This window comes from Uranotaenia lowii, chromosome 3 (genome assembly GCF_029784155.1).
Source record: "Uranotaenia lowii strain MFRU-FL chromosome 3, ASM2978415v1, whole genome shotgun sequence".
NCBI classification, from domain to species: Eukaryota; Metazoa; Arthropoda; class Insecta; order Diptera; family Culicidae; genus Uranotaenia; species Uranotaenia lowii.
In genome coordinates this window covers 188,828,446-188,853,933 of record NC_073693.1, presented here as the reverse complement: position 1 = coordinate 188,853,933, position 25,488 = coordinate 188,828,446, and the positions used below count along the sequence as shown (strand labels likewise).

General features: G+C 36.3%; 1 protein-coding gene across 1 annotated transcript; it reads left to right on the top strand.

Moving 5' to 3' along the window:
* The first annotated feature begins 2,301 nt into the window (after positions 1-2,301).
* On the top strand, positions 2,302-23,670 carry LOC129751082 (uncharacterized). The gene is made up of 4 exons (XM_055746367.1): positions 2,302-2,446; positions 2,742-2,949; positions 22,776-22,896; positions 22,973-23,670. Exons 2-4 carry the CDS (start codon positions 2,775-2,777, stop codon positions 23,166-23,168), a joined length of 492 nt encoding a protein of 163 aa, XP_055602342.1. The 5' UTR covers positions 2,302-2,446; positions 2,742-2,774; the 3' UTR covers positions 23,169-23,670.
* The last annotated feature ends 1,818 nt before the right edge of the window (positions 23,671-25,488 follow it).

Genomic DNA, 25,488 nt, shown 5'->3' with positions numbered 1-25,488 from the left:
CTATACGTCTGCGAATCTATATTCAAGTATCTCAGGAAGGGTTGTGTTAGTAGTGAGAGGTTTGGATCAGGAGCCATTTTTGGAAAATGGTGCGATCTTCGTTTTACCCACACCTCCTAAGCGCTTAGACATTTCCTGAGAATTCTGCTATTAATACCTACGGACTAAGGAGTGTTATTTTTGAATATCCAAAAACAATTAACTCAAATCATTGGAAAAGCAATCATTCAAATTTCTCACAAGCAAGCTGTTTGTCTCATTAAAATCTCTATAATATCATCCTATCAAATCAATTTTTGGTTGGACTAACTAGTGTAGATCTATTTTTTATAATCTACACTTTTAACAAGAACAACAATCATGTTCAAAATTTGTAGATATTTAGATTTCAAATCGAATACCTTATATGCACCCTAAATCTAACAATAATTTTGTTCATATCCTATCAATTGCAGCAAACATAATGTTTTCTTTTAAAACGTTCGCAATCACCAAAACTCAAAAATGTTACCAGAAGTTAAATTTTCTACAAATAAATCTGAATAACTGATAAAATGTTTATCTTGGAGCCAAACATTAAATTTTTCAATGATTGTAAATCTGAATAACTGATAAAATGTTTATGGAGCAAAACATTAAATTTTCCAATAATTGTTAAAACATTATTGAGGAATAAATGAAGAGGCGAATTGCCAGTATTTTGTTTTAACAATTAATCATCACTAGTAGAATCTAATTAATTTTTGGTCCAGCTAATCAAATTCATAAAAAAAACAAATTCTTCTAATCGAATGATAAAAAAATCCAACTAAGAACAATAAAATTAAAATATAACTGATTTCGATACTTATCTTTTTAAAATCTTAATGTGGGTAAGTGCAGGTTCCATCGCCATACCTCGATCCCGATAACATCTCATTTCAAAATGCCGTACCACCATCACTTTTTGGTCCAAAACCGGGCAAAGAGGTTTTAATCTTGTCACTAGTGGTCCTCTTACTATTCTTCTGCAAAATTTGGTCCACCACATCCGCTCATTTTATACTTAATCGAGGACAAGTTTGAAACTTTCGGCAATTTTTCATCAGCTTGTTGAAACACGTCCCCTTGATGAAATTCTGTTTTTGAATAATAAAAACAAACTTCAACTGTTTTTTATTCAAATTCAGCCTAAAATCTTTGTTTCGTCATTTTGCATCATAGTAATGAATGTTAATAAAGAAATCAAGCAGTTTGATAAAGTAACTATTATGGCTCAAATATGAAATTCCTAAACGCTAGAGGAGCATCTCTTAAAACCCTCTTTCAAAACCTTTGAAAACCTTTAAAATTCTAGAAAACTCCTTAAAATGCAGTTATCTACTCAAATAATTCATAGAAGCATTAATATTCACTTTAACATAGTAAATTTTTAGAAATAATCTTGGGTTTGTTGAAAAACATAAATTGTGCTATTCTTATTTCGCACCCTTTTTTCGTATTTTTGGTCCTCAACGCCAATTGCAACGTCCAAAAAAAGTAAACTTATGGATTGATTTGTCCGTTAAACAATTCAAAACAAATTGTAGAAGAAAATATTCGTGATTTTCAATCATTCATATTTTAACATGCAAAACACATAGTGGTACTATTCTTATTTCGCTCACTGTATCTCCATTGGAAGAGGAACGAATCAATCACGAAGTGCCGGGTGATCTTCGGATGCCAAACAAAGAGCAACAAAAGTTTTAGACTATTTAAAATCAATTCAATTGTACGATAAAAGTTAGCATAACTTTGTAACTTTGGAACGTCACGGACCCGAATGCCAAAAAAGGTTCTAAATTTAAAAAAATAGAAATAAAAATAAATATTCTCAAGTTGACGTTTTTGCTTTCCAGAATCTTAGTGGTTTTTGGACTAACGTGTTTAGTAAAAATATTATTGAATTCAAACAGTTCTAGAATTCAAATTAAAAAACAAAATTACGTGTTAAGCATATTGAGAGAATTTTTTATCAGTAATCACTATGAATTGCGACCCGAACGCATATCACCAATTGACTAAGGGTTCGAATACTAGAAATACTACCAACTTCATTCCAGCTTCACAGATGGTTGCTGCCGAGCTGACTAAGACTGAGTTGCCGCTTTTCGATCGGGGCCTCTGCCTGAAACGCGAATGGCGTCGGTCGGTTGAATTCTGCCGCCAGGCCATCAGCAGCAAATAGTCAGCCAGCCCAGCCATCATCAATGTATGAACGGGTGGGTCCAGCCAGGTTCGTGTCTTTCGTCGTAGGCCCTCGCGCTTTTCGTTCCTTTCACTACTATAAATACGACTAACGAGTCGGTCCCCGAACTCACTTCTGAATCAACTTTCACTGAGTAAAGTTCTCACTCCGTTTGTCTGTGCGTTTCGCGCTGTCCTGTTCCTAGAACAACCCCAGGGTGCTAATCGTCGTAGAGTGGTTAGTGTAACTTAATTTCTTCTAGTGTTTTTCATTAAGTGTTTCTCAAAACAATTTCTGAACAACGGCCGCATATCGGGCAAAACTCGATCTTTGGTGGTGTTCTTGTTTCGATTAAATTGCAGCTCGCTCAATGGAAACACGTTTTGTGCATGTTTTGCTTGAAAGATACACGATCACGCTTTCGTTTGAGCAGCAGTTAGTTTAGAGCAATACCTAGTGCTAATTCGCCTTCTTGGCAGTCGAAATTATTGTGTCCTAATTGTTTGTTGTGGTCGTTATTGTGAATTTGTAGCTTGAAATTTTAAGAACGGAAAAAGCCGGAATCATGAAACCATTCACCGTTGGAGTCATCTTTGTGGCCGCCCTGTGCGTTGCCCACGTTTTCGGAGCCGACGAGCCAGCAAAGGACAAGAACGCGGCCCCTGCCGCTGCTGAGGCTGATGATGATGATGAAGGCATCAGGATCTACAAACGGCTCATCCCGGCTGATGTGCTGCGAGGTAGGTTTTTGAATATGTTCTTGCGTCTAGGGAAATCGTTGATCCTGAATTTTGGAATCTAGATTTGTTTCTGTAATAGAGAGGCAACGTTCAGAATCTAGATTTTTTTTTTTTTGTAATCCTGTTTCCATGTTCAAATATCATAACGTTTTTGATCATTAACGTGTTGTTTCAAACACGAAATAGTTTTTTATTGTTCTTCTGCACAATTTCAAATATCAACAATTCTCGTGTTAAACCTCTAATTGAATTTCAAAACTTCCGGGGTCGAAGAACCAAGATATCCCCTCTTTACTGGGAAACATAAAACTTTCCCAAAACAATGGTCAAGTTCATCATCGCGTTGACAATCGCTTTGTGTATGGTGTATTTTTTTTTTTTCATTTTTGATCCCAACCTTTGTTGATGGAATGGGTAATGGATACTCGCTAAAAACTGAATACATAAAATCAGAACATCGCTATGCGAGAGCCATCAACAAACATCCACCCATTGATGGTAGGAAGGTAACCGTCAAAGGCTGGCAAAGATGATAGTAGGTACAGAATGTGACTTGTCGGGGAGTGGCAAATAGTAGTGGGTTGAAATTCAGGGCCGGTTTGCTATAAGAGGGGTCTGGGTTTTATGACATTTTTTGCCAATGAAAACTCTAAATTTATTCTAACTAAAATTTCATAAATATGTCATTATGAAATCTTTATATTAGCTCTTCAAAGATTAAAATTCAGTTTCAGAATATGGGATTCAGATTTTGAAATGAGATTCAGGATTCATTAAACAGAAGCAAAACACAGAACTCGTAATTCATATTCAGAATTCAGATTAAAAATTGGGAATTCAATTTTAAAATTCAGATTCAAAATCGCTATTTTTATTATTCAGATTCAAAATTCTAATAAAGAACTCAGATTGAGAATTTAGATTGAGCGTAAAAAAAACAGAGTAATCACTCGTTGAAAAAAACATACAAAAAAAAAGAATTCAGAATTCAAAAATCAGATTCAGATAAAGAAGATTGTGACTCAAAATTCAGATTCAGAATTCAAATTCCGATTCTGAGTTCAGACTCAGATATTCAGAATTCAGGCTCAGAATTCAGATTTAGATTTAAGATCCAAATTAAAAATACAGAGCTCGGAATTCAAAATACAGAATACGAATTCAGGGTTCATAAATCAGATTCATGATTTATATGCAGAACTACGATTCAGAATTCGAAATTCAGAGTCAGAAATCAAAGTCAGATTCAGAATGCAGATCTTTGATTCAGAATTCAGATTTCCGTTTCAGATGCAAAATTCAGGTCGAGGTTCGGAAAGCCAAAATTTAGTTATAGATTTCAAATTAAGAATCCAAACTCAAAATCACTTTGAACAAGCGAAGGGCATTTGGGCGGGTATCTAAAATTTGGCAAATCATTCAACCGGGGTCGACTCTGGCGATATCGATCGAAATCTACTTCGGTTGAACTTCGGTAGCTTCCGTCTGTCTGGTGATGAAGTTTTAATTTTGTTTACCAGAACCAAAGTTTGTTGATTCTATGCGGAACTAAATTAATTGTCGTTTTTATTTCCATACACACGTATGAAAATCATCTGCATGGCATGAGGTCAAAAGCTCTCGTGCAAATTCAAAAGAGACCCGTTCCGGTTGACGGATATCTCGGCGACAATTTTTCTTCCATGCATTAAACCTATCTAGAGGTATTCACTTTTGGCATGATGCGTGACAAGTTGAAAGAGTTGGAAGCGTGACATACATTTCCTTGTGAGCGGTGATATCGTTGATTGAAACATCTAGTAATTTTAGCTTTTAAAGTCGTAGATGGGTATTTCGAAAGCTACAGAGATTAGTCGTTTTGCAGATTTCAATCAATTTTTAAACAAGATGGGTATAGTCAAGCTCAAACACGCTTATATCAAACAATTTCTTGCGGAATGGCTTTGTATTTCAAATAAGTGTTATCCGTGTTCCATTGCATTATTTAATTTAATGTTCAGCTTAAAAGCAATTAATATTTATCCGAATCGTAACAATTAATTTTGTTTTCCGCCCAATGGAAAGGAAATGCAATGTCGTGTATAACGTAGGTATTGCCTGCTACCTATTGGTTTATTTCTTTTATGATTAATTTACGAATCCTAATTCGGTTCGTTTTGGTTGATTGGACAGGAAGCCAAAAACAGTTATGAATCATACCGTGCGCCCATATAGCAAACGCCAGTTTCACATGCAATTTGCCCAATCATTTATCGCCTTTCGATTTGCGCAGGTAGCTAAAGCGCGCGTTCGCCTACAAGAGGAACAAAATATGATCACGCCATGCCAAATGCGCGGTTAATCCGATTTTTCAAATGCCACAAGCAGTTGCAGGCAGAATTCGGTTAACGTCCGTGGTAAGTTTCCTGGTTCAGGCAAGTGACACCAGAAACAATCGACTTTTGAACCAGTTGGTGCCTCTCTTGTCCATCACAGATTCAGACAAGACACTCATTCAGTCTTTGTTTCTTAACTTTAAGTTCGTTAATCGATGGAAAGAACTAGAAAAAATGTGCAACCGGTTTCCAGTGTTGTAGGTACACGCACTTGTACTGCTACAAGATTGCAGTTTGCAAGTCCAGCGCGAGGTTTCCTCTTGCCTTCTTCATCCCGCCCGACGATCGGAGACAGCAACCTACCCCCTGCAAAATGGTCAAGATTTGATAATTTATAACGATCACTGTCTAATAATGTCAACCTACAAACAAGCGCACGACGTTTTGAAGGCTGTTTCTTCCAAGCGTACTCGGTTAGTTAGGTAGGTAGGTACGCAGCAGCGCCACGTTTTGAATGCTGTGACACTAATCTGTCCCCAAAAGCCAGTCCCTGTGCGCGATTGAAAACATCGCCGTGGTGTGGCGTGGCGCGCGCGTAGAACCCTTGCGTACAAATCAGTGAGTGAGTGAGTTCGTGGTTCAGCGAGTCGAAGTCACTTAACCCTATACCTATACGATACCTGCCTCCTTGCATGACTGACTGCATCCATTCATTGATCGCGGCGCGTCGTCGTCGTAGCACATATCTGTCCGTAGGTAAGCGCTCAGAACCAAGTCCGGCACCATTCGACAAACAACCTGCTGCAGCAATTTGCACATTCCGTATTGCATTATGATGATGATGATGATGTTGATGACGATGATTGGACATATGTATGGACATCAATCAGAGGCGTAGGTGGGCAGCACTGATGTGTGACCTGATGCGGTGCAGGCGGTGTGCCTTGAAATGTTGACGGACTTTGATCTGCCAGACTTTCGGAAAACCGTGAAACTTGTCGAGAAATCGGAATAGAAGCTTTTATTGACTCACCAGTGGTTCTAAATATTTCTGGATCTAAAATAAAAAATAAAATGAATTTTATAGAAGTTCAATTGTTGTTTGGAGATTGAGAGAAAAAGATTTAACATATTGAATCGTTATAAAAATTGTCTGATCACTAGGACCCTTCGCTATCAGCATAAGAAAGTGATCAATTTTGAAAGGTTCTAAACTTTGTTATGTGAAGGGCGAACACGAAATTATTGCGACACCGAAAATGTCATGCAAATTTTTTTTATAATGTTAAGAATTAAGCCAAAATATTAGGGTAGTTTTATACATATACTAGCTGACTCGGTGTGCGTTGCAACGCCTTCCAAAAATAAATGAAATTTTAAGAAATTATTTAAATTTTGCTTTTTTGTAGGTATCAAAAGTGCTCGGTTTATGCCAAAAAACTTGTATGAAGTCCTTCTTTCCCCTTCCCATCCGCAAAAGCTGGAAGGAGTATCCATTTTTTTCGTATTCAAAAACTCTCATGTCCAATTTGGTTATATCGGTTGATTAGTTTGATCTCTCCACACTGCAAGGCAGAAGGATTTGTAAAATTCCATGTTGTTGTTTTCTTTTTTCCGGGATTTTCATCCTCGCGGATGATTCATCCCGTAAAATCCATAGAAACATATCTTGTACTCAAATTCCTTTCCAGGTCAAATTTGTTTTTTTTTTTTGCTTGATTACTTCTATACCAAGAATATTGTATTAAACCCTCACGCATTTCTTATGTACTCACTGGAAAAAAAGATGGTGTTTCGAATAATCATAGAACCATTTCTCGTACCCAAAGATTTCTCATGTCATATTTGGTTCCATTTGTTTGATAAGTTCTTGGTTCATGCGGAACAATTTTATGTGAGCTCCCCTCTTTCCCTAACTTTATCCCCAATTGAAAAAGAAAGGAGTCTCGAATAAGCATATTACCATTTATCGATTCCAAATGTCCTCTCATATTAAATTTATTTCTATTTCTCGAGTTGTGCGAAAAATTGTAACGGAGCCCCCTTCTCTCATTTAAATCACCCCACATTCCTCGTAACTACTCAAATACCCTACCAAGCGAAATTTGGTTCCATTTGCTGGATAAGGTCTCGAATTATTTGAAAAAAATGTATGAGTGCACACTCCCACCTTCAAATTTCCCCACAGGAAGAACAGAGGATTCTCAAAATATCATAGAGACATTTCTCGTATTCATATACCTTCTCATGCCAAATTTAAATCCATATGCTTTAAAAGTTTTCCAATTATACTGGAAAATGTGAAGGAGCCCCCTCCCCCCTCTCTATCTCTCCATAAAAAGAAGCGAAGGGTTTCAAATATTAATAGAACCATTTCTTTTACCCAAATACACCTCCAAGAAAAATTTGCCCCCCACTGTCTTCTTGCTCTTCCGAAGTTCCCGCTTCATTGTTGCCCAGTACTGCTCAACCGGGCGCAGCAGTTTGGCGGGTTCATGTCCATTGGAACAAAATGGACAGTATTGGCCTCAAACCACTCTAGGACTATTTTAAAATAGTGGCATGATGCCAAACCTGGCCAAAATAGCGAAGCTTCGTCGTGCTTCTGCAAAAACGGCAATAGGCGCTTCTCGAGGCAATCAGATTTTTAGATCTCGCAATCTACTGTGCCCTTTGTCACAAAAGGCTCACTCCTCAGTCCGCAATAGCAGATGGCCTGCCGATCGAGATATTTGGAGGCGAACTTCGAAATTTTCACCTTTTTAAATTTGTCGTCCACATCGAACTTGCTCTTGCCGGTGAAAAACTCCAACCCTGAAATTTGCTTAAAATCGGTTTTGATATACGTTTCGTCGTCCATCACTCAGCAGCCATATTTTGTCAGCATCTTCTCGTAGAGCTTCCGTGCCCGAATTTTAGCCGTCGATTGTTGTTGCTCATCGCGGTTTAGGAAGTTCCATACCTTCACAGAAAGAAAAATGTAATTTTACATTGCACTTTTTCGCAGCCTCGTCACAGAAAATATGAAAAAGAGTATAGCATCTTGTCATTTGCGATGAAATAAACGTGCAATTTCATGTAAATCTCAGTATCGCAACCTTCGTCCGTATTTTGTTTTACCTGTTCGTGTGCTGTTTGTTTTTGTTCGAGTTGGAGCCTCCTCCCGGAGGTAGTGGGCACAGAGTTATTCAGTATGGTAAGTCAAAATAAATTAGAAAATCGTTTTAAGAAGAAGTTACAATGTTGATTAACTTGTACCTTTTGTTTTTTTTTGCAGACGTTCGATAGTTGCCTTCGATCTCCTCCGGCACCTGTCGTCGTTTCCGTCGTTGAGAGAATGGAACAACATCAACCGGCGTTTTGAGAAAGTGAATAGTGTGCAATGTGTAGTGATCAATTCGAGCTATATGTTTGTTTGTTCTATTAGATGTAGTTATTGTTTTGAAAAATAAAAGTATTATAAAAGAAAGCCCGATCTTTTTCTTATTGGATAAATAGCCATATATACCTAAGAATGAAACGGGAAACGTAAACCTACATTAAACAACGCAGTAGAATGCGATGGGAAGTTTACCTGAAACAAGCAGTATTGATGCATGTAAATACCCGATTCCTTTCTACCCATGCTATTGCATGTAATGTTACATGGATTTTTCTAAGTGTGTTGTATGTATGTAGTCCAGCTCTCTTGTTTGCATTCTGGACGTAGCTCAGCGACATGCCGATTTTTTCAGTCAAATCACGGCTTGAGACGTTGGGATTTACTTTAATCATCCGCTCCACTTTACCATCCGTCTTTTTGTTCTCCAGTCCCGGTTTTCTTCCAGCTCATTTGCCGTGGTTCAACATCAACCGCTCCTGGAACCGCCTCAACATGTGAATTTTCATCATTTTTCAATATTGCCGGTGCGACACACACTTAGAAAAATCCATGTAACATTACATGCAATAGCATGGGTAGAAAGGAATCGGGTATTTACATGCATCAATACTGCTTGTTTCAGGTAAACTTCCCATCGCATTCTACTGCGTTGTTTAATGTAGGTTTACGTTTCCCGTTTCATTCTTAGGTATATATGGCTATTTATCCAATAAGAAAAAGATCGGGCTTTCTTTTATAATACTTTTATTTTTCAAAACAATAACTACATCTAATAGAACAAACAAACATATAGCTCGAATTGATCACTACACATTGCACACTATTCACTTTCTCAAAACGCCGGTTGATGTTGTTCCATTCTCTCAACGACGGAAACGACGACAGGTGCCGGAGGAGATCGAAGGCAACTATCGAACGTCTGCAAAAAAAAACAAAAGGTACAAGTTAATCAACATTGTAACTTCTTCTTAAAACGATTTTCTAATTTATTTTGACTTACCATACTGAATAACTCTGTGCCCACTACCTCCGGGAGGAGGCTCCAACTCGAACAAAAACAAACAGCACACGAACAGGTAAAACAAAATACGGACGAAGGTTGCGATACTGAGATTTACATGAAATTGCACGTTTATTTCATCGCAAATGACAAGATGCTATACTCTTTTTCATATTTTCTGTGACGAGGCTGCGAAAAAGTGCAATGTAAAATTACATTTTTCTTTCTGTGAAGGTCAGGAAATTTTAGGTGTTTTAAAAGAATTTGTTCTCTCGACTCGCGTTGGCTCACCTCCATTTTTTTCCAATGAGAAAGTGTTCAAATTTTGGTTATGCCCTGTTGAATGTTTCGCAATAATTTCGTGTTCGCCTTATGCCATGACCAAGATTCGATCTCATAACCATTGGCCTGGAAGACATGAGCTCCATCCACTTCACCATTGCCGTCGCAATAATTGAAGGGGCATTCGCACGTAACGTTGGCAGATCTACGGATTTTAAACATTTCTACGGAGCTACGGATCGATGTTTGAAATCTACGGATTTCCAGCATTTCCTACGGATTTTCTGAAAAATTAAAGGGATTTAAAAGATAAATGAAAATTCGACCTGACGACCAAAAAAAGGCATCAAGTTTAATTTTGCCAAAATCAGTACATTTTTCGACATTCGTCAAAGCTACGGACTTGAGCAGATTTCATATTCTGCATACAAACTACATAATCAGCCCAATTAGCACGAAAAATATATTTTTGAGTTCAACTCTTGTTATTTGCTTGAGTATTGGGATTTCCCGACCACTTTTTAAAGGCGTCTTTTCATTCCATATGAGTGTTACAAGAAAAAGGTTATATTGTTACCATTTGAATCGATCGGCATGAATTTTCGTAATGTTTTAGTTGATAGTATTTCTCACACAAGACCGAACATTTAGATGCGGACCAACGCTAGTATGTCCAAACTAAATGTATTCGAAGGAAAAATACTTTATCAAGAGATGAAGAGGCAGTTGAACTATAATCCTACCTTTCATTTCATCTGTGCTAATATCCTTTCGTAACATTTTAACTGTTCACTTTTGGCCTTGGAATTTCGATTGTTTCCTTAACAAACGACCCAAACCGCACACGAGTTGTGATGTAAGCTTTCGATTCATCTTACCAAATAGCGATGTATGACAACAACCAGCATCAGCTCGATGCAGCAAGCAACAACTCCTCCTAAACAATTTTTCATTAGCACATGCTGCAAATATACATACGGTTGTTGTGGGCGCAGGCGGGCGTTAAACAGCAGCGCACTATTGAGTGGATTGAAACGAAATTCCTTCTGTTTGCTCACTGGAAATAAACTGAAAGCACAGAAAATAGCAAAACTCGCCTAAGTTGGTACCTTTAATTGTTCTTCTTCTTCAGCAACAACAACCCCGATCCAACAATGGCCAACTTTGACTTTTTTTTGCGAGCCTGATTCAAATAAATAAGCCTCAAATGCATGACACCATAGACCGCACATAAATCTTTGGATACGATTTGTACCCAAGGGTATCAACACCAAATTGCACTATAATGTGTGGAAAAAAGAAAACAAACACAATTGAGCTTTCCTTTTTTCTGTTTCTAGTTTTCTTATGCAAAATGTGATTATAAATTTCCTTCGGCACAATAGAGTCATACGAGTTGAATAAGGCGATAATAACTAGGTAGGTGCATTAAGCTTTAAGTTGAAGAACTTTCGCCATCCAGAAAATCGCGCTTCGATGGCAGAACGCTGAGTCCAATCGTCAAGCAAACGGTTTTTTCCCTACAAACAGACAGTTCGACGAACCGCGTTTGATCGAAGTGACGATCGAACAAACCGAACGTAGGTTTTTTTATCACATCAAACCGAACATTGATTATATCAGTTTTCTAAAGGTTTTTTCTTCAGTACGCGTACCTTTGAAGATCTTCCAATCTTTCATCACTGGCCTTAAAGAACTGAATTTTAATGCATAAATTATCATTTAAATATCAAGCCCGGACTGAGGGATGAATTTATTAACAATTTCATGTAAGCCCATTTCTACAAGTTTCTTTGTTTACCAGAAGAAAGTAAAAGGAGGTTAGCGGAAAGGAGTTGGATGTGGCATTAGACTGAGTCGATTTGGGGTCATTTTGGAATTTCTCAAACCCTGGGGTCTAAAAAGCTTCGTCTTGGTCCAAAACTCATCCATGATTTTTTGCAAAATTTTTAAGTAACGTTTACATGAGTAAATTTGAACTTTTAGGTTTGTATGGGAAAATTGAATATTTTGTACTGAAAAATCAACATCATTTTTGTTTCGTCTGTGGAGCCGATCCAGATTATGGTTTTTGTGCCAATTTATAAAATTCTCAAAGGAAATATTCTACTGAACAACTTTGTTGAAGACCATAACTTCGTATTCTATTAGGAAAAAAAGTTATTAGCTGTTTAACAGGGGTATGTCTTTTCGCATTGATCTACAGTAAATGCAATTGACATCACTGATTGAGCCTCGCGAAGTGTTGCATGAAAAATAGTCACGTAATACCTCGCTAGGCACCTTGCAGGGATGTCAATTGAATTTATTGTTTATCAGTGCGAAAAGATATACCCCTGTTAAACAGCTAATAACTTTTTTTTCCTAATAAGATACGAAGTTACGGTCTTCGACACAGTTGTTCAGCGGAAAATTTCCTTTGAGAATTTTATAAATTGGCGCAAAAACCATAATCTGGCTCGGCTCCACAGACGAAACAAAAATGATGTTGATTTTTCAGTACAAAATATTCAATTTTCCCATACAAACCTAAAAGTTCAAATTTACTCATGTAAACGTTACTTAAAATTTTTGCAAAAAATCATGGATGAGTTTTGGACCAAGACGAAGCTTTTAAGACCCCAGGGTTTGAGAAATTCCAAAATGACCCCAAATCGACTCAGTCTAATGTGGCATAATATTTGTTACCTCACAAATCCATCGAACTTGACCTAAACGCAACCCCGTGAAGTGATATTTTCGCGAAAGGTATCTTGGAAAACCCCACCGAGCACCTCTGGGTGATTAATATTTCTAGAAAGATCACAGACAGACCCCAAAAAACCTGATTCGCCGCCGGTTGGCAGGCCTTCAACAGTGGGAAAAAAATCAAATATTGGCCGGTTTTCCAGATCGTTCGCTGTATTGATACAAGAGCCTGTGTACGATTGCACGATCAGGTGGAGACGCAGAGAGAAGAAAGATCGTCAGTTGCATCGCGTCAGTCAAGGTCAACCGCGAAACCGTTTCACTGCGGTTGTTATTTCGCTAATCGAGTGGACTAAGATCGCTGAATTAATTAGCATTAGCATTAGAGCAACGCCAATTGTTTCACGCTTTTCAAACCAACCATTAACGGCTGCCCGTCACTAGCTTGAGGTACAATCTAAGCCGGAAAAGATCTATATTATTTATTTGAACAACTGCTGTACCATGTACTTTTGCAGTGCCAAGTTACCGAATCAAGCGTGGCAATCATGGTTTATTATAATTCTTACCAGGCATGAGGCGTGACTCACCAGAAGCCGGTGACCGGTTGGTGGACTCGTCAATAAGAAGTACGACTAGCTATACGAGATTACGTTCACTTTTAAGACAAGATTTATCGTACCAGTTCGATCTACCGCATGGAAAAGCGAGTCATTCTGGTCGTCAGGACCCTCTGTGGTTTTCGAGTTTTTGTGTGTTGACATATAGTACAAAACGTGTTCCGATCGAATATGTGCCACTATCCAACGTAGTGGATCAGATTTTCGCTTCCTCAAAAGATAGTTTTCGAGAAAAAAAAAAACAAATAAAAAAAAACTACTGCGTACCAAAGGGGGCATCCATAAATTACGTAACGCTCCTAGGGGGGGGGGAGGGAGTAAGCTCTAGCGTTACGAATTGTGACATAGGGGAGGGGGGGAGGTATGCTCATCGTTACGTAACGATTTTTTTCCTAAAAAAAATCAGTTTAATCGCAGCTTTTTTAATATAATCTATTTTTGCTGAATGATTGATAAGCAAACCAAAATCAGCTTAAAATTTGTAAGTTTTAACAAAATTGAAACTGGTTATAACCATTCCTATTTAAAGATTCTAAGACAGACTAAACGTGTATTGGATATCCGTGAAATAACCGTTGGAAAACCGAATATTAGATACATTTACCCCCAAGAACTCAATCCAATCTTTAGACGAAAATTTTACTTTTTTTTCTCAATTGATTTTGATTATTCCGATCAGCTATTTTGATTATTCCGACGAATATTACTAAGTAGAGTATATTTTGCATAACAAGTTATGCTGCTTGAACAAAATAAAGTAAACAAGGTAGATCACCAGTTAACAAGCACAGAGCAACTCGTAATAAGATATTTAATTTATTTTATCAGAGAGTTATCATCAATGAGTACTAAGAAGCGATTTGGATGTATAATAATTCTGTTTTAAAGATCGTTAAAAATATGTAATATTTTTTACCTTCGAAAATAAGTGTTTAAATCATGAGATAATGGGAGGGGGGGGGGGGGGTAATTGTCAGCGTTACGTAATTTTTATAGGGGGGTATGTTACGTTACGTAGCGTTACGATTTGTGACATACGGGGGGGAGGGGGTCAAAAAAGTGCATTTTTTGCGTTACGTAATTTATGGATGCCGCCAAAGCATGATAACGCCTCAGCCTAAGAATAATCTTTACAGAACAAGGGGTATTTCGCTGTCTGGGGCTACTATTACTTTAGGTGTGGCTTCCAGGCTTTTCGATTTGAACCTGAATTATTCTACAAAATAATGAAAATCGAACATGTTTACCGGAAATAATTATGATTTGGAATCAATTTGCAAATCTGAAAAAAAAAATATTATTTTGATAAAAAAAACTCAATTTACAACTGGTGAACGTGAAAATATTCTTATTTCTTCATCAATACGAACAAAACATATTTTGATTTTATAGTTTAGGAAAATGGGTGGGGAAAAGTTTTTTTCCAAAATGAGACAGTACGAATATCATCTATAAACTTGTTTCCCCATATTCTCCCAAATTATAAAACCAAGTTATGTGGTGTTTTTCCTTCGTTTACGTTCATTTGAGTCGTCACACTTAAAAGGCTTCTAAAACTTCAATTCAGCTTATGTTTTACGTCAACCAATTTTGTGACCTTTTGCTAAACCCCAGAAACCTTTAAAATTTTATGACGGACGAAGTTTCCCCTCGATCGTAACTTTTAAAACTATTGAATAGGAATAAATTGACGGAACAGTAAAAACTCCCTTGAGCAATCATTTTGGTGATGTAACTCCTCGCCCCGACCACACAGGAAGAAACTTTCCGATAAAGTTCTTCAACTAGTAAACAATGAGCCTTTCATTGAAAGTTTTTTCTACAGCAACCTCAGCGCTGGACAACGAAAAAAAAAACACCACCCAAAGCCTTCGTATTCATCTGCCCAGTCGTTATTAACATAATTATAACGTGTGTAAACAGCAGGAATTGGTTGTGTTTAAGCGAATGCTACCAATTCGCTTCAGTCCAGCTGCACTGCTGCCAGCTGTGATATTTACGAACAGAGTGAGCTCAAGTGTAAACAAAGTGAGCATATTTATTAGGTTTTTCAAACAGTTATTTCAATAGTTTAAAAAGGTTTTTTTGGTCCGTTTTTTCTACAAGTTTGTTGTTCAACGTAAGTAGATTCAAATTTCGTATAGTTTGTAAAAATTTATACAACTATCTAGTTACAGACGCTTAAAATAAAATGCATGTTTAATTCATCGCTTTATGGAACCCCACAAAAAAACATTATTTTATGATGAATTTTTGCTTTAACCCTCCCCGTTTTTTTTCACTAAAAGTTAAAAGAGATATAACTAGTTGCAAAATGATTTTTGGTAGAATTATGAAATTTGAAACTACCAAGTTTTTTAACATATAAAAATCACTGATTTCATTGACCAAAACATGCATATGAGCACAAAACTAATTCTCTAGCGGAACCGCTTTAATCGTTCTGGAATGTACATAAAGGTCAAATGACGTAGGTGTATTCTAATTTATTTACTTTAACAGTTTTGCAGCAGCCAAAAATTTCAAATTAAATGTTTTTAAGCTCAAAGATGCAGTTCGAGTAAGCGAATAATGACTATATGCGAATGGAAGGCTACAGTTGGTGTTGTCCATTCAACTAAGTTCATTCGGTTACAATTTGGTTATTTTAATAACGTAAAAATGATCTTATTTCCGAACACTTAAAAAGTTTTGAAAAAGTTAAAATAGTTATCAGGAATGAATAGCAAAAAGTTCAGTAATTAAACATACAATTATTTAAGAACGATGCTTCATCACACCCGATAATCAATTTCATATGGCCTCACAATATGTTTGGCAAAAAAATTATGAAAAAAAAAATCAAACTATAGGTTCAATATTCAATTACTTTTAAAATGAGATTCTTTTTAAATTTTACATCAAGTATAAATAACTAGTATGTCTATGTTTTGTTGATATTATGGTTTTAAAATTATTGAATTAGACATGAAAAGTACATTTTTTGAGTGAAGCATATAGTTTAATATAAAAATAATAATAAATTTTGTATAATGATTTTTGTATTAATTTACTTACCTTTGTGCTTATTTTCAACTGAATCAATCCAAAAATAACAAAGAAAACCTAAAAAATTAAATCAATTTTCAAGCCCATTTACGATACCTTGACGGCTTAACACAACCAAAACTCGCTTATATATGATTATTCAACTATTTTTTATGAATATAAAGTTGAAAAAAATTGAAAACTGATAATTTTTCATTTATAAATTCACTTTTTTAAAAAGCTTGTTTTCTAATACCATTTGAAAGCACTGACTTCAATCACAAAATACTCACCTTGAGAATACGTTTTAAAAAACAAAAAAAGCAAAAAAATAATTTTGAATAGTTTTCCGAACTTTCCCTTTCACCAGTTTTTGTGAAAATTCGGCAGGTGTTTCAAAATTTTACGTTAAAAAATGTTGTTTCCATGCATCATTTGTTTACATTTTCCTTCACTCTGTTCAGCTGTCAAAATCCAGTGCGCCCGACCCCCATAGCACCTCGTTGTCAGTTTGACCCGCACTGTAGCGCTTCAAATATTTACTCCAACATAATCTCTACCGCATAGTGTACCTACGCCGAAAACACGTTAAGTAGCTTCTCGTTGATTATCTTTGTTAGTTTATGGCACAGCTTCTGACGTGTAGGCAGCTAACAAAATTGGCGAGATGAATTGCTGCTAATTTAATTCGCCTTCCCCTCAAGACGTGAAATTCAATGGGAATCTATCCGAAGGTGGTTCGGTGTGCCGGGGCGTTGTTGCTCACACAATAGCATAACAATCACCCGGTAATGGATTAACAGACATAAAAAATCTACTGCTTAGTATCTATACTATACCTAGTAAATACCTACCTAGTAGCTCCAACAACTCCAACTGGACCGGTAGTCGCGAGTTGCTCTTCCGATAATTTGCACATATTTTAGGAATGGTTCAACAAAGCTTGGCTGGCAATCAACAATGTACCTAAAGTTTGCTGCGTTCCTCCAGCAGTGGCGGAACTAGGCTAAGTACCTATGATCAATTCCATGAGTCGTTGCTATCGGTTAAGATCAAAACTTACAGACACTTGAATGCATGATGAGTAATTTTTTTCTAGTTTTTGATCGAATAAAAGCGTAGTTTGCCAGAGCCTACTAAAGTTATCAGATAAAGGTCCATTTACACTTCAGTCGAAAATGAACGTGGACTAACCTTATTTTACAGACTAATACAGACAGGACACTAGTCTGTGCTTATTCTGTCTATAACTCATTATGATTTTTCTTTTCAAAGCAAAGAAAACTCTTTCACTTAGGTTAAATTTAGTAAATAGATTATCAAAAGTAAGATTGTTTATCTGAAACATGGAACATAAAAAATTTAAAAAAAAAACAATGTATAGAAACGTAATCTATTTGAAGAAAACGGAACCTAATGTCCGATTTTACAGTAACAACAGTCTTAGCACTCAAAAACATCTATTACCGAGCGTGTTCGATGGACGAGCGAGTAATGTACTTTTTTTCGAAAGTGCGAAGTTCGCTTTAAAGCTTAAGGACCCGAGTAAACAAAAATGTTAGTTATAAAAATTCAAACAGCTGTAACTTGTCAACAACCGAACAGATTTTTCGCAAATTAGGTCTTCGCATTCTTAAAACTTCGGATGGCGCTACTCAGCAACACTCCGTTTTATGGAGTTACAGTTTTCTGAAATTGTACCATGATGATGTTACACTTTCAAAGCTATAGTTACAAAAGAAGCTGAAGTCTCCCAGTTCGTTGCCTCACATTACTAAATCTCTTGAACTGAAAAACAAGCCCCACATTGAAGGTGCCCTGGCCAAACCATGCGAACTGAGTGAGGGAGAGGGGAAGAAATGTCAGTCACTTAAGTGACTCACGTTTACTTAAAAGGTAGATACAGAGATCTCTACGATCCACCCATAACCGTGGGGAGTTTTTGTAACAGGTACCTTGTTCGGGGGAGGTAAACCCTGGGAGATGCTGGCCCGTATTGCGGGTGAGGGTTTCGTCCTCCATCTCCTACACGCTCCTAAAGTTTCCTACTAAAATTCCTAGCACTATCAATGAGGCGTGTAAACAAGAAGTCTATGAACAAACTTAAAGTCTATCTTTAACTTAAAAAAGACTAAAAATTGATGACTACGAAAAAATCGAGAAAATAACGTGATATAAATATAAAAAAATTCCTCACTATTTTCCTTAACCCTCATCCGCATTAGAATGTCATTTTGACACTATTGCAAGTTTGGAGGCTTGTAACTTTTTTCAGAAGCTTCAAAATACAAAAATTTCTTCGGAGACCCCAAATGATTTCAAAAGTTCTTGAATATTGTATCTTTACTTTTTTTTATGGACGAACCCTGGAAGCCTGGACAAAAAAAATCTCCCTTTTCCGACTTAGAGTGTCAATTTGACACTCCAAAAGTAAAATCTATCTAAGTCGTTCGAATTATAATTAACTTCATATAAAACTTATATCAATAGAAATCTTGTAATGTCAGTAAAATATGTTTAGAACATTATATATAGCTAAAGCTACTAGTTTTCTCGTTATTCAGCATGAAAGAAAAAAATCCGAAAAAACATGCCTCAGGAAAACAGCTATAGTTCATATATTACACGTCCAAAAAAATATTTGCCTTATGCATATGAAAGCTGAAGTTAATGCCTACATCATGAAGACAAGAAATATTTTTTTCAACTTTGGAGCCATTTTTTCTTTTAGGACAATAATGATCACTTATGGACACAGTTTTCTTTCATATTTACTCGATTTTTCATCACTTGGATCACTTAGTAAAGAACTTGTCCGCGACGAAGCATAACGTCGTAAAAACCAACCTGCCGAATTGTTTTAAGCGTCCTTTTGCATCACGGAAAATACACGGCAACGCAAAATGACGCAAAGACCAAATTGCACTCAAAAATGTTGAAGGCAATATACGTCCTAAATTCAAATCATTGTTTAAAAGTTATTTAATGATAAATTGAAACCAATTTTTTGCCAAAGATAGAATACATGTTTATCAATCGTTTGCAGCAAATAACTCTATTTTGTATATATTGGTTCATACGACCTAATCAAAACCAACTCTAGAAATAATGTGAAGAACATGTTTGATTACGTCTTTTTTCTACTGAAGAAATGATGAGAAATATGAAAAATGTGAATTTTTGGCTGCACGCTTTGGAATTATGGGAGAAAATGAGAAACAGTACTCAATTCAAGAACAAGCTCGGAATAATGAAGATTGAATTTGGGTTTCTTAACGGAAAAACAGGGGATGATATTTATCATCGGTTAAACTGTGATTTGAGTGTACATCACCTTTACTAATACATATGTATCTTTATTATTTGTCGAGATACTTATAAGCATAAAAGTTATTCTGCTGTATTCTATAGAGTTCAAGGAATCCAATGATAAAATCTAATGTGTTTTTTTATGTTTTGTAACATGTTTTATTAATTTAAAATAAATTTAAAAACGTGACAACATAAACCAAACTACATGTTGGGTGGACTTCAGTTGAGAGAATAAACCATTCGAGAGAAAGCGCATGTTATGAAAGAAACTGTCAGTTTGTTTAACCACGTGCCACCACCCAGCTTTGTTTGTGGCTCGCCGGTTTGCTTGCTATGTTTTTTTTCAAATTTTCTGATAAGTTAAAAAATACTAAAATCATTGGTTTCCATTGAGATGACAGCCTGCTAACTGTCGTAGCATTTCGAAAGAATTAAAAATCCGAGACCGAGAAATTTTAGTTTTTTTCATCGAGTTAAAAACGCGTGCTTTGTCTACAAAGTTCGTTTCAAAATTGATGCATCAAATTCGTTACTTCAATATGTATTGGATTTGGCCTTCTATGCTGTCAGTTCAGTACACTACTACCAGAGGGAGGCAACGTTACACGTTTTGTCTATGTATCGTGTGACCAACATCTTTTAAATAAGTGGTCGTGAATCTCGTTTTTAAGCTTTTTTTCCTCAGATTTAAGCTTTTTTTACCTTGAGAAGATAGGAGACGAAAGCTTAAATCTGAAGAAAAAAGCTTAAATCTGTCAAAACGAGGGGAAAAACAGGGGAAATCCGAAAGATGTGCTCCATCCGCGATGCCAGGTAAATGTTTGACGTTTTGTAGTTAGGAAGAAAGGTAAACAAAGGGGTGTAAATTTTCGATGAATTTAAAACTCATTTTACTACGGCTTTTCACTTCAGAGATCTCTTAAAAAGTAAGTAGAATCAACTTTTAGGTCTTCTTCTATTGTTTTAAATATTTTTTGATAAAAGATTGATAGCTACTAAGCGATAAATTGAGTTTCAAAAACTGGTGTTTTTCTTGCGATTGAAAACACACCTAAGTATTTTAAAAGTTTTTAAATGAAAAAGTGATATTTTCACAAAAACATTCATTCAAATAAATTGTTGGAGATATTTGTAAGCTAAATTTACGAAAGTTCTGTTTTGGAAAGCATTCTAACAAGGATAAAACCTGGTTGAAAAAACTGAAATTTTATCCTGTTTTCTGTAAACCAAATTAACAAATTTGATGGTTTTTCCTGGAATCAACGGAGTGTTAGAGTTGTTTTTTGTACTGGAAGAAGATTTAAAATGATTTTGATGTTTTATAGATTTATTTAAGAGTTGAATTTCATTTATGAAAAATGCACTTCTGAAAAGTCTGCTCTTATGTGTTTGCACAAATTTTGTAAAAAAGTCAAATGTATTTCTGTCGGCGTGTCTTGCAAGTACCTTCTCATGACAAAATTTTGCCGAATAATTATGGAAATATAACATTAGGAGCTAATTTCCTTTTTTTTTGTATGCCTGTTCCTACAAGCTTCCCAAATTCTCTAAACTCTTGTATGGAGCACTTTGTAGCGCTACTGTTTGGTTAATATCTCGGATACGGTTTGAATAGCGTTGCCGCCGTCTGACTACTACAAACGTGTCATATGCACTTGGAGGACTTGGAAGTGTTCCACCACCACTCTCATGCAAACTTTTTTGGATAGAGTGGTTCATTTAAGTTGAGAGTTTTAACCAAAATAAAACTTTTTTTTTTCACATCATTATGACTGGGCGCGGATCAGGTGGAAAATCCAAAAAAAACTTTTTTTTTGTTTTCGCACTGTAACTCCCTTCTACTACACTAACCATCACCATTAGAAGTTCTGATGAAAACTGAAGAATAAACAAGTATACTGCAATTTTAATCGTTCAACGGAACAAAAATTTCTCAACATTTTGATACTGAGCTCAAAATACTGAAGTTAAATAAAAAAATTTGTGGTACAAAATAATACCTTGAAACTTAAGATATTTAATTCAATGCTACAAAGTTTATAAAAATCGGGTCAGTAATTCCTGAGACAGGAATATGGTGCAGCATCTGGCGTTCTCACTTTTTATCTGAGCTCAGTCCTAAGTGCAACTAAATCAGGGACAGGGCTTTAATTGTTGAGTCCAATTTTAATGTTGTTTGGTGTTAGAAAATGACTCAACAGGTTCGCAGTTTATGATTTTATATATGTAACCCACATGATCTTAAAACGTATCACGTAACTCCATCCAAGGAGTGCACTTATCTTCTTCAATCCAACTCAAATAAAATTGAGACAATAACGAAAAAAAATCGCAACACCAACAACCTAAAAGGGGCAAAACTCGTTTCCACTTACATTGCTATTTTTGTACACTTACTTTGGCTGTTTGCCTCAACAACTCCTTCTTACAAAACTGCATTTATGAACCTTTTGTGTGCGCCGATGTTGCATAATCTCACATCCACACAACTTGGCCGGTGCGTTATTCAATTGATTCGCCAAGCCGGGTCAACTATTGTGTACCTATATATGGTAGGCCTACGTACCATCTTTCTTTCTTTTTTCGTTATTGCGCCTCAATTGAGTGAACTATATCATAAATATTATCTTGCTGAGGATTCAATCAACAATTGTTACATTTTTTATCTCTTGGTCTGAGCTGTTCTGGAGTGCATTAACATATTTGGTACCTAGTCGATATATCAACTTAAATTTTCACAGCAGACATATGGTAGATATCTTTCTTCAAAGGTACTTTTGAGCAGTTTTTATATTTCATGTACCCAGAACAACTTAATCAGTATAGGATCCGTTTCTCTGATGTGATCTGGAAACCTCTAAAACAAGTTGTAGAGCTTCTAAATTCGGGTCAGTCAGAGAATTTTATGTATTCAGCTTTAATCTCTCTGGGGAAAAATGCATCTAAAAAGGATAATTCAGTTCATATAGACCCTCATACAGAAGAAAGATTCAACAGTTTAAGCCATTTAAAACACTAAAATTTAAAAAAAAAAACTAAAGGTCCATGTGTGAGTAGGTAGGCAAATTTTTTTTAACTTAATTTAAAACTTCCTGTAGGGGATCAACGATTTCAACTATACCAAATAAGGCTTTTTTCCCAGTACCCCTTAATATACAAAGGTAAAATCTACAACCGTTTTTTTTTGTATTGATTTGCAGATTTCCCCGGAATGTGCTTCGCATCCACCCGCTGTGCCACCATTGAGCCTGGCAAGTCCTGGGAGCTAACTCCATTCTGTGGACGCTCAACTTGCGTTGTCTCAGAAAGCAATCCAAGCCAGTAAGTGGAGCCGAAATTTTGTTTTTATTTGAAGACTAATATTAATGGAAAAAAAAACTTTTTCTTTCTCGTACAGACTGCTCGAGCTGGTCGAGGACTGTGGACCACTGCCACTGGCCAACGAAAAGTGCAAGCTGGACAGCGACAAGACCAACAAGACTGCTCCCTTCCCGTACTGCTGCCCCAAGTTCACCTGCGAGCCGGGAGTAAAATTGGAATACCCAGACATCAAGGCCCCTGAAGGTGCCGCCCCCGAGGACAAGAAAAATTAAATGAAGCAGGAGATCCCGCTCTTTTGAACGACTTTGTTCTAAGCTATTGTATTTTTTTTCTTTAATTCGGAGTACTTTGTGAATTGCCAACGGAATACATTATATTCAATTTATTCATGGCAGAAGCTGTAGAACATTACGTGTTACAAATCCTCAATATATAGCCTATCAAAAAAAAAAAAACATCAACAGAAATGCACACAACAGAATGTGTATTATCGAACAGGAAACTCTCACACCATATACCTATTAGTCAAGTATGTGATATTAGAAATATGTATTTATCAGACGCGGTAAAAATACTATTTTCGTTACCATTCCCGATTCCTCGTGTGTAAAAAGGATGTGAAATTCTCAGCGTTTTCTGAAGAGAAATTATTCTCGAAAAAAATGTTTTATTTTGTTTTGTTTATTACGTTCTCACTCTAAACAATACTTAATTTTGTTTTGTGAATGAAAAATGATGATTTTAACGAATAAAGTTCTCAGTTTTACATTTAAACCTATGCTTATTTAAATTCGAATTTCATAATCATATTAAGATGGGGGTTTTGATGACAATTTTTCAACGCCATAAAGACCTAATTCCAGTGGCTGACAATAAGATGACCTAACCTTTATGACTAGTAACACCAAGGATGACAATTTTTTAGTCTTTTTAGATTGGAAAATTTGTTAATATTCAACTCATAAAGAAAAACGCAGCTCTGTTAAGCTTTCAAAGCTGCTAGGACCAATATGATCATGGAAGCGCACATTAATATCACCATAATCATCATTTCAATATGTATGTATGTATGTATGTAAGGGTCCCCCATCGGTAGCAAGGTCCAGCCTATGTCTGTGTGGCTTGGCCTTCGAATTGACTTCTAGGGCTTCCACGGCCGATGGTTCGTCGAGAGAAGGCATCCAACCCTTAAAAATCTACAATGGTTGGCAATCCACTCCGCTTGCAATAATTTCCTTGGGTTATCCCCAGATGCATTCCCTCTGATAAATATGTGAAAATAATGCAATATAATAGAAACATATGAATTATATTAAATATTAAATATCATGTAATGAATATGTAATAAAAAAGTATAAAATATAATAGGTAAACATAAAATATCAGAATTTTATCACGATAAACACGATATGAACAAGACACAATATTATAAATATTGATAGAACTTTGGTTGTTGAAACAGTGAAAAAAAAGATCATCGGCACAAAATACTTATTATTTAGTGAAGCGAGTTACATAGCGATAGCATTTTATTTACATTAAAAAACCTGCACAAAAATCTTAAGTGAGGTTTAAAAATCTTTAGAAACTGAGAACCGTTTTTGCTACTGTAGTGGTATGACTAACTAATAAATCATTTAAATCGCTCTGGGATCAATTAACTACAAAGCAAAACATATAAAAAGTTTCTCGCACCCCGAGTATTAGAAAGTAAAAAAATCCTTTGCAACGAAAGCAATTGTAAGGCTAACATTTTAAAACAGCAACATCTAAATTGACTCAAATAATCTGAATGAAGAGAAATAAACGATAGGTACCAATTAATGAACAATTCGGCGAGTCAGTATCGACAGCTAAGAAATTTGATTTGAAATCTGAACAAAATTAGCATTGATGGTAAAGTATAATTGTTGAGGAAAACTGTAATCCGATCATAGTAGTCGTAGGAATATTATGTAAGAAACTTCTAGACTAGTTAAAATATAGTTAGTGTTACTTTGGAGTTCAATCTGAACAGACGTCTTTCATTACGCCACTAACTCACAAGAGGTTTTGGGACCCAGTCTGGAAGATGTCGAATTCAAATCCCGGAATCGAAAGGCTTGTCGGTAGGGAAAATTGGAGTACCTGGAAGTTCGCCGTAAGAACGTATCTCGAAGTGGAAGAACTTTGGGATGCAGTCGAACCAGGAAGAAAACCCGACGGAACACTGGAAGATGTTGATCCCGTTAAGGACCGGAAGGCACGTGGCAAGATCATACTGTTTTTGGAGCCGGAAAACTATTACCATGTTCGAGACACAACCACAGCTCGGGAAGCTTGGACGAAGCTGAACAACGCGTTCGAGGAAGGTGGACTCACGCGGGAAGTTGGCCTGCTTTACAAGCTCATCAGAACCGACCTGGAATCTTGTGGGACCATGGAAAGTTACGCGAACCGTATGATTTCAACATGCCACCAGTTAAACGAAATTGGATTTCCGATTCCTGAGAGATTCGTTGGGGTGCTGCTGTTGGCCGGGCTACCGGAACGGTACCAACCGATGGTGATGGCGCTCAAGAACTCGGGAACGGCCATAACGGGAGATTCGGT

Excerpts from the sequence above, each read along its gene's own strand:
- LOC129751082 (XM_055746367.1), top strand. The coding sequence starts at position 2,775 with ATGAAACCATTCACCGTTGGAGTCATCTTTGTGGCCGCCCTGTGCGTT. Across the intron at positions 2,950-22,775 it reads CCCGGCTGATGTGCTGCGAG|ATTTCCCCGGAATGTGCTTC; the intron begins GTAGGTTTTTGA and ends ATTGATTTGCAG. Across the intron at positions 22,897-22,972 it reads TCAGAAAGCAATCCAAGCCA|ACTGCTCGAGCTGGTCGAGG; the intron begins GTAAGTGGAGCC and ends TTTCTCGTACAG.